Genomic DNA, 9,661 nt, shown 5'->3' with positions numbered 1-9,661 from the left:
AAAGAGACTTGTATAAGTAACAGCGTTTGACTTATTACAGTGGTGAATTGGTGAAGATGAATATGCGTTTGACTTATTACTAGGATTCAAGAAGTCTGTATGATGATTGGCCTTTGAAATACCCGTATGCTAAATAAATTGTTGTCAGAATTTGTTAATGACAAATTGACAAATTAGTGAGAGCACGATAATCACCATATATGAACATGGATCATTAATGTAAATGTGTTATTTTGTTACAATATATGATTAAGGTGGAGGAGATAGGGATAATAGATTGGAAAGACCGAGTTCGTTCAGAACGAACTGCCTACGTATCTATCTTTCTTTTCTGCGGGAGAGTAGAATCAGGTCTTGCGTAGGTTATGCAAGAGGTATTTATAGTTACTGAACATGAGAATTCACCCAACACGTGTACTGACAAGTATAGATATATGGTTGAGATTGAGAAATAGTGTATGAATGGTGTTAGTAGGACTTCTGTAATGATAGGGAGTGGTTGTAGTCATTCGTATATTGATAATGGGTTGTCCTGGTAATTATTGCATCTGGACAAAAAATGACGTCATGAGATAAAGCATTCTGCGTGAGTTCATCCGTTCGACCTGTGTCACCCTGGATCGAACTCATAGGTCGAACATCTTAGATCGGGCGATGGTGTCGTTGCTTGTAGTACGAGTCGAAGTAGATCACCTATATGAGGCGAGTCGCTTATGAAGTGAGCTTAGAGGACGAAGACCTGAGGTCGGTAGGATATTTCTGTTTATAGTGGACACGCGCATGATATTCATTAAATGTGAATATTACCCCCTCACAATTAACAGTTGTGTAGGTGTTGTTTCAAACTTTCAATATAAATTTACGAAGGATCTTACAACGAAATTCACCATCAGTCCATAATTGACATATTCGGATATTTAATTTAGCACCCAACTAGCCATTTCAATGTATTGACTATTTTGACGCAGCCAGGGAAACTTGAGTGATCGTCATTCGTCCAATATCCGTGAAGTGAAGTGTCGGTTTGCCTTTCGTAATGGGGATAAGAAATTGCCAACATTGGTCCCCGCATATAGCCTTAGCATATTACGAAGGAATTTTCATTGGATAATGGAGTTAATGCCCGTTGTAGTGCTCCCCAGACTGGATCCTTGAAATACGATGGGAACAAATGAAAAGACATTAACTAATCTCTTGGGCCTTCAAAATATATGTACTTAAGAAACACAGTTATCATCCTAATATGCACCTAAAAAGTCAGTATCAGCTATTTAAGAAATTGATTTGCATTTTTCCTCGTGGATCCTTAGAATTGTATTACTTTTACGTGGATCCTCACGCCAATCATTTATCCATACAATGATTATTATAAATTGTTATCGTGAGACAGCTCCAATGTTCATGAGACTAATATCAATTTAGCGAAAAAAAACAAATCATACTTATATCATTGCATTGTGCTGTCATGTTCAATATGATGACACTGGTATTAGTTTATGACTTTATGTACAAAGTAAAAATTGCTGTCAAAGTAAAGAAAGGAGAAACGAAAGAAGAGAAAATTAGTTTGAAAAAACCAACATATTTTTGCCTAATCTCCATCCCTCTCGAGTTTCAAAATCAATGCTCAATCAATGCTCTTTAAGTTAGTGATGTTGAATTGTTTGTCATAAGTCATAAGTCATAAACATGTGCAATGTCTGCTTGCTATTAAGTGGTGCAACACAGCAAGTGCAAGTTCTTTTCCCACTAACTTTTTCCCCTTATTTCTCTGGGTTGACATCGGCTCCATTTAGAGTATTTTCCATGCAAGTCAATATGAGGGGGAATTGAGAATTTTTATCTCCAAATGTTAAAAATCCTTGTCCAATGCAAGAGTGACTATAGGGGTGACTTATTCACTAAGTCAAAACGAGAGTGAAATTTGCGACCGAAATAGTAGCTGAGTTGGGAACTTTGGACGAGATGTTTTATTGGTCTCGTGTGTTTTTTAAAAAAATTTTTTTTTTTTCAGATGGAATGTTTTATTCCTCGACTCTTTTTCGGTTTGTTTTTTAAACTTCAGACGGGATGTTTCATTCCGTCTGACGAGTTTTTTCGATTTTTACATTCAGACGGAATCAAACATCCCGTCCAAAAAATAATAGTCACATTTACATTGGGCAGTCTCACCTTGATTTTCACCAAAACGGTGGAAAAGATAAAAAATTGAGTCTACGTGGAGGTGAATATGAGTGACAAACAAACAAACTTCAAATTTTCTTGGGCCAAACGTTCCACATTCATGTGGGCCTAAATTAGGTAATTGTCCCAATCTTTTCTAGAGAGGTCCGTGAAATTAGGCCCAACATTCCTAATGACACCTTTCTGACTTCCAAAGTTAGAAAATTTTCATCCGATCTTCATTCTCTGAATTAAACGTTGCAACTCTGTTGAAATAATAGGACACGCACACGCTATATATTGTTCCAAAAGCAGCGTAAGTCTAATTATCCCTTTAGAATTTGTTCCTTACTTTTTGTGTAGAGTTTTCTAGTTTTTTTTTTTTTTTTTTTTTAGAAATGGTAATACCAAGGAATAAAATGTTATTTTACGCTATGCAATAATTGGTAGTTGTTTTCATATCAACAAATAAATCTAAAAAATTAAATGTACATCTAAAAAAGAAGTGCTCATTGTTGAGAAAGTTATAGGTTATGACTTTTAGAGCTTAGAGAACTTGTGTTTAATTTAAAGTGTGGTGTTGTTCCATGTGTTAACAATTTGTTTGCCTCTATGATGCAAGTAGTTAAAAACTTAAGGCGCTTTGCTGTTGTAGCAGGCTACCAGCCCACACTTACTATATTGATTTTTTTTTAATGCAGATTTGTGGTGCCTGAAGAGGTGTTGCAGTGACTAGTTTCTCGTATTTCTTGCTGACATTTATTTCCATTGGTCCTTACCATAGGCCTGTTGTTCTTTCATGGTAATATTCACGTTACATTTTGTCGTAAACTTATAATTTAATGACATCCTTCTGTGTTAAGCTTTTTTCGACAAAGTTTATTAGTACCGAACTATTTACAAGTTAGTCGTTAGAACCCTGTATGCTCGCCGTTGTGTATATTGACGATTGCATCATGTCACACATTATTGACTTGATCACATGTGCTTATGATATGCAGGACTCTGATAATCTGTTTGATGATAAGTCTGACAGAAGACTGTACATTGGTAACATTGATCATAAAATAACTGAGTAAGATTTCTGTCTTTGGGGTATGTTTTTGAAATGTAGAGAGTACATGACATCTTATTCCAAAACACTTTTGGTCGGCCTTCTGTATTTAGGGCTCTCCTGATCAAGATGTTTTCTCCTTTTGGGAAGATTGTGGCAGAGGATTACCTTTGGCACACCCGTGGCCCAAAACGTGGAGAGCCACGTGGTTTTGCGTTCATCCAGTTTAATACTAAAGAGGTAAGTTCTCACTTCCCACTGTTTAATCTTGCTGTTATCATGCAATGCCTTATTTTCTCCATTGAAGTGAGCATGCAGGAAGCTGAATTAGCGAAGGAGAAGATGAATGGAAAGTTGGCTTGTGGGCGTCCATTGGTGGTTCGCTTTGCCAGTGAGAAGTACATGGTAGAAGCAGAAGGAAACCAGCTGAAGGCTCCCAGTGAGGGAAGCAAATCAAGTCTTGTGGGTAACTCATCAGGACAGGTGAGTCGGAGTGCTAAGATAGCTGCAATAAAGAATAAACTGAAAGCTATGGAAGATGAGGGTTCTAGCTTAAAAAAGCCAAGGCAAGGTGACAGGATTACCTGATCAAATCTCATTTCTTCCCCAATTGTTGAACAAGTTATCAGTTGTGAAAGTTCGCTTGAACAAATGAAGAGGATGTGCTAGTTTTATGGTAGAAATTTGTTTTGTTTTAGCCAAGTCTTGGAATCAGGGACACATTTTTGCAGTGTCATGTGCCACCCACACGCGCATTCCAGATTCCAGAGTTCCTCTGCTAGATGATGACTAATAGTTTCATTGGCTGAGAGCTTAGCTTTGAAAATATATTTGGAGACGGTGATAGTTGATATGATGTATATAATAAATTCCAAGCTGCAAGATGATAATATCTGTGAACTACTTTGAAACTTATAGATGCAGAAAATTTAGTGCCTTAAAATTGGTGTCCTATATAGGTAGCGAGACAGGCAGATTTGGATTACGGGGTTGGTGGGTTTTCCTTTAGAGCCACCTTCTCCTATATAGGTAAACCCAAAGCATATGATACATCAAGACGCAGAACAGACTCTTCTTGTGTGAGCCAAACAGAGTGACTGCACTCCATTTGTTTGTTTGAACTTTGAAGAGCTAATCAAAATTAGGTACCCAATGCCCATGGGCATTTTGAAGAAAGAGGCCCCAACCCTGGCAAGAAGTTATTGGCATTCTTCCAACTTCACAAATCTGGCTGGTCCAGTGAGTCAGACAGTCAGTGAGCAGTGGTGAAGTCAATCAGAAGTCGTTTCGTTGTTTTAGTATAATAAAAACGCTCCCGCTGCATGTAGAGTTTTTTAGGCAGGTAGTAGATTATAGACCAACTAATATAAAGAAGAGCAATGACGATTACAATGTCAATTTCCAACACTCTTCACCCTTTCTTTCATAAACCAACTCTCTCTACTACCACCACTACATTTTCACAACCCCCACTCCTTCATATAAAACACCCATCCTTAAATCGATCAGTTAAAGCCAGAGCTCAGTTCAACTTAAACTTCCCTCTTATCTCTCCTCATGATAATTGGGGAACTTGGACTGCCCTCTTTGCCACTGGAGCTTTTGGTATATGGTAAAACTTCTACTCATCACTCTACTTCAATTTTATTTGATTATTTTAGTGACTTGGTTTAACAATTGGGCATTGAAGGTCTGAGAATACTAAGATTGGGAGTGCATTAAGTGGTGCATTGGTAAGTACTTTGGTGGGGCTCGCGGCGAGTAATCTTGGTATAATTTCTAGCGAAGCCAGAGCGTATTCTATTGTGATGGAGTATCTTTTGCCCATTGCTGTTCCTTTACTGTTATTTAGAGCTGATCTACGTCGCGTGATAAAGTCGACCGGGGCATTGTTCTTAGCTTTCCTCCTTGGATCAGGTTTTTCTATTGCACCTGTTTTGTTTGTTGTTGTTGTAATCTCAGTTTACCGATGAGTATCTTCCATCACATTATCATTCATTTATATTTTTATCTTTTGGCAGTCGCGACTACAATTGGAACAGTAGTGGCATATCTTCTGGTACCTATGCGATCACTTGGTCAAGATAGTTGGAAGATTGCAGCCGCTCTCATGGGTAGACATATTGGGGGAGGTAATACTGAAAATGTTTGTTTGTTGGAAGTTCTGCTGCATAGTGTAACTAATAGATGGTTTTTGTTGACTTCGCAATGTTAATGTTATACAAAAGTTTTTCATGCGACACTTCATTGGCTTAATTTCATACTAACATTTTTTCAATAATATTGTCAAGTTCCCATGTTAACGGCAATTGGTCTAATTCATCTTTCTCGACAGTGGCGGATCTATGAGTTGGCTGTCTGGGGCTATAAGCGCCCCCCCCCCAACTTTGCCCAAAAATATATAGTGGTCACTATTCATGAAGTATACCCCACAAAAAGTCAAAACCCAAATAGCAATGGCAATTAAGGCTAGTAGCCCCCCCCCCCCCCCTCCCCTTGTGGAGAATCTTGCATCCACCCCTGTTTCTCGATATGCCTGAAAAGTGTGCATATAATGGTCGTTACATTATTTCAAAGGATCTTTCCTTTGGTGGAAAACAGCCATCTGGAGTTATGGTGGTCATTGTGCAGTTTCTCTCATATCATCTTTGTTTTCCACTTTTTGTTGTTATAATAAAGTATTCACATGGTTCTCTGTACTATTAGGGTCGTGAACCACCCTGCATATAACACAATGAATACCTATCTGAGACGGGTTCGTTATCTGTCATTTATCCTTGAACTCGGAGGGTTAAATATAAACACTATTCTCCTATTGCAATACTTACTAGTTTCCAGATCTAGCAAGATCCTACTGTGCTGCTTCTTGTTTCATTTAGTTTGCACATGTTTTTCTTTTTTTTCTTTTTTATGATTTATTATTATCATGTCATGTTTCTTTTCTCCTGTATGTCTGATGAAGAATCTTTGTCCTTGATCTGTCATAGCGCTGAACTATGTTGCTGTTTCGGAGGCGCTTGGTGTTTCTCCATCTATTTTGGCTGCAGGATTGGCCGCTGATAATGTTATATGTGCTTTATATTTCACGTCACTTTTTGCTTTAGCCTCCAAGATACCTCCTGAGTCTTTAAAATCGACAGAGGGTAGGTACTTATCCTTGTAGTTTCATCTACTGTCTGTCCATTATCTATCAGGTTTTGTTTTGTGCTGTTTACCTTGGGTACTTGAAGCACACTTTCATTTGGCCTCTTTTTTTAATATTTTGATTTGTACAACTTATGACTTATGAGTCTTGTATATTTCTTGAGACTGTTAAACGTTTCACCCTGCCAAAGTTGCTCCTCTTTCTTGTTCCTTGTTTCTCTTTTTCTTTTTCGTGTTTTTTTATGCAGCTACATTGAGTGTTGTTGACAAATGGAAATATAAGTGTTTGGACTTTGTTATCTCTTATTTCATTAATGATAATAACTAAGTTCAAATACTTCGAATCTATTTAGTTTCAGTAGTTACTTAGTCCAACAATAAGGATGGTTCTAGTTTCACTGTATACAAGATTTGCTGTCTAAAAACAGTCACATTGACAGATGGTCCTGTGGATATGGAATCAAATCCTGGAAGCAAGACACCAGTTCTACAGAGTGCTGCTGCTCTTGCTGTATCGTTGGCTATTTGTAAGATTGGTACGTATCTGACAAAATATTTTGGAATCCAAGGAGGGAACCTTCCATGTATAACAGCGATTGTAGTAGTATTGGCAACTATGTTTCCAGTACAGTTTGGCTACCTTGCACCTGCTGGTGAGGCTATGGCTTTGATCCTGATGCAGGTACATACTCCAAAACAAATACATTTTAAATTTTCATAATATAATAATGTGTCTCTACGAAGTTAGTGTTATGCTGATTCTCAATGCAGCTAGTGTGCAATCCAATTCTGAAATTCAAGAAAGTAGGGAAGAAAATGACTATTGGAATCGGCATACTACATTAACAGGATTGACTTAAAATATGTTAATTATTGGAAGAAAAACCATTGACAATAATGATCCAATACATTTCCATACTTGCTTAGAATCTTAAGAAATAAATGGCCAGGCCCTGCAATACATAATCTGTCCTAGAGCTTTGAGCCACAACCAAAAATTCTCTCCCCTTGTTGAGATAACAACAATAGAATTCATGAAACCTCGAGAACCTTGTGACATGAGTTGTATACCCTATAGGAGAATAAAGCAACCACAGAAACACTGAAGGAATCCTTTGATCAAGATTCTGTTACCGATGCTCTTTTTGTTCTGGTTTTTTCTTCTGGCCTGTCATAGTGCCGTTTTTTTTTTATTGATTCTTTGGGCTCCTACTAATCGCTAAATTGGTGTCAGACCCCTATCAGAGGCTGTTGCTTGCAATCCAAGTTGTTAAAGAAATGAAAACCCCCCATTCCCCACGTAAGTGGGTATCGAACCATCAAACCCAAGTCCTCCTAGTACAGCCACGAGATCCCTGTTAGACGTTTTGGGATTAGGAAAGTGTTGTGTGTGTCCATGTACATGCGCATAACATCCTACAAAAGCAGCCTCTTATTGATGTTGATTTGTTAAGGTTTCTGTTGCCTATAGTCTTAGGCGTGCATAATCCATTCATACTCCAATAGTCCAATTGCACCAATTTCAGGAATCTGATCTTAAAACACGAAGTTCAAACTGGAGTTTTCTGGGGCAATAATATGTCAGGTGCCGTCATAGGTGACTCATTTCATGTTTACAGACGCGAATACACTTTTCCTCCCAAAGTTGGGGCAAATGAAAGAAGTGAAATGTAGCATAATTATAGGCTTCTGCAATTAGAGAGATTTTTGCTCCTCCATGTACTTATCTTTTGTAATTTGTAATTTGTATTTTGTTTATTTTGCTCTTTGTTTTACAAGTTAGACTGGCTTGTCCGATGCTCCAATCTCTCTTTTTAGAGTAAAAAGAGTGTTACATTTTTTTTTTGGTAGTGTTTCTTGCTTGGTGGATTTAACTCTCTCTCTCTCTCTCACACACTACACATGCAAATTTTTATTTATTGTTAACAGGTCTTTTTCACTGTTGTGGGCGCCAATGGAAGTATATGGAATGTCATCAACACTGCACCCAGTATTTTCATGTTTGCTCTAGTCCAAATTGCTGTTCATCTTGCTGTGATCCTTGGAGTTGGAAAGCTACTACGTATTGATCAAAAGCTGTTACTTTTGGCTTCAAATGCCAACGTTGGGGGTCCTACGACAGCCTGTGGCATGGCCACTGCGAAGGGTTGGAGCTCTTTGATTGTTCCTGGAATTCTTGCAGGCATATTTGGGATTGCCATTGCAACTTTCCTTGGCATCGGCTTTGGGGTGACTGTTCTTAAATATATGTAACTTCTTTTTCTTGTCTTGTATTTTTGCTGAAGAAATTGATGTAACTCTGAACAGTTAATCTGACAAATTGTAAATTGGTAAGTCTGTTCTCTTTTGCGAATTGGCGATCATAGTCATTTCATTTGTCGAAAGGCACAACAGATTTTTGGGTGCCAAAAGATTCACCTAAGAAGAAATTTTGAACAAATTTCATGCCATCGTACCCATGAGTGGTCCACTATGGAATAGAAAATAAATGAATGTAATGGATTTTTCTTTTTGATGCGTCTATTTGGTTATTTCGGAAAAAGGAAAGGAAAATTTAAAAATGGAATCTATGATGTTTGTGAGGCCAAAACTTAAGAAAAGAAAAGAATATAAAACTATATATATTTTTATTAAATTTTATTTCCTTATTTCTTTTACATAATTGTTTGTTATGCAAATTGGAGGGTTGAGCCACTGACTCGAAAACTTTTTATTTTCCATAGTTTAGTTTTCACAGGAGAAAGACAATTTTCTTTTTCATAGCAGACAAACACACTAAACTTATAGAAAGGGTGGTAATTTGATAAATGGGCAGACGGCATCTTCTTCTACTTTTGCCTATTAAGAAATAAAACCTTAAATGAGAAAAATGTCCAAAATGGAAACTATTATAGCATTTCCGGATTTCCCTATAAATAGCAGTACTTTTAGAAAATTGCAAGATGTGTTATAGACTTATAGCTACTTCTCACCTAAGCGCCGCATGTTCTACAAACTTATGTGATTCTGAGGTTATTTTTTCTGTTCTTTTGTTATTCTTTTAATACTAAATGCAGGATACAATTGCTTAAAATCCTCATGGATGCGATCGTTCACAACACTTCTGATTTGTCGTAAAGGTAATTTGGAACTTGTGTTATGCACTTCGTAATGTATAGTATGATGCTGACTTTCTGGATTTGTTTGGTCTTTTACAACAGCTTGATGAGTGCACGCTCCTATTAGGGCTTTTTTTAACAGCCCCACGAACGGTTCAAATACCATGACATCTATAGGTACCTAACCACACACAGACACACG

At 37.5% G+C, this 9,661-nt stretch overlaps 2 protein-coding genes across 2 annotated transcripts; both read left to right on the top strand.

Moving 5' to 3' along the window:
* Positions 1 to 2,343: 2,343 nt before the first annotated feature.
* LOC147513472 (RNA-binding protein-like RNA recognition motif protein) lies at positions 2,344 to 4,130 on the top strand. Its single transcript, XM_086596531.1, has 5 exons — positions 2,344 to 2,479; positions 2,865 to 2,965; positions 3,165 to 3,238; positions 3,331 to 3,457; positions 3,536 to 4,130. Exons 2-5 carry the CDS (start codon positions 2,963 to 2,965, stop codon positions 3,803 to 3,805), a joined length of 474 nt encoding a protein of 157 aa, XP_086452657.1. The 5' UTR covers positions 2,344 to 2,479; positions 2,865 to 2,962; the 3' UTR covers positions 3,806 to 4,130.
* A 320-nt stretch (positions 4,131 to 4,450) lies between these two features.
* LOC147513471 (uncharacterized) lies at positions 4,451 to 8,714 on the top strand. The gene is made up of 6 exons (XM_086596530.1): positions 4,451 to 4,829; positions 4,908 to 5,134; positions 5,239 to 5,349; positions 6,205 to 6,360; positions 6,802 to 7,043; positions 8,291 to 8,714. Exons 1-6 carry the CDS (start codon positions 4,597 to 4,599, stop codon positions 8,612 to 8,614), a joined length of 1,293 nt encoding a protein of 430 aa, XP_086452656.1. The 5' UTR covers positions 4,451 to 4,596; the 3' UTR covers positions 8,615 to 8,714.
* Positions 8,715 to 9,661: the final 947 nt, after the last annotated feature.

Source organism: Coptis chinensis, chromosome 3, assembly GCF_015680905.1.
Source record: "Coptis chinensis isolate HL-2020 chromosome 3, ASM1568090v1, whole genome shotgun sequence".
Lineage (NCBI taxonomy): Eukaryota > Viridiplantae > Streptophyta > Magnoliopsida > Ranunculales > Ranunculaceae > Coptis > Coptis chinensis.
The sequence above is the reverse complement of the archived record's forward strand: the minus strand, read 5'-3'. Positions and strand labels throughout refer to the sequence as shown.

Coding starts and splice junctions, on each gene's coding strand:
- LOC147513472 (XM_086596531.1), top strand. Junction 3,239..3,330: donor ATTGATCATAAAATAACTGA/GTAAGATTTCTG, acceptor TTCTGTATTTAG/GGCTCTCCTGATCAAGATGT. Junction 3,458..3,535: donor TCCAGTTTAATACTAAAGAG/GTAAGTTCTCAC, acceptor GTGAGCATGCAG/GAAGCTGAATTAGCGAAGGA.
- LOC147513471 (XM_086596530.1), top strand. CDS start 4,597: ATGACGATTACAATGTCAATTTCCAACACTCTTCACCCTTTCTTTCAT. Junction 4,830..4,907: donor ACTGGAGCTTTTGGTATATG/GTAAAACTTCTA, acceptor TGGGCATTGAAG/GTCTGAGAATACTAAGATTG. Junction 5,135..5,238: donor AGCTTTCCTCCTTGGATCAG/GTTTTTCTATTG, acceptor ATCTTTTGGCAG/TCGCGACTACAATTGGAACA.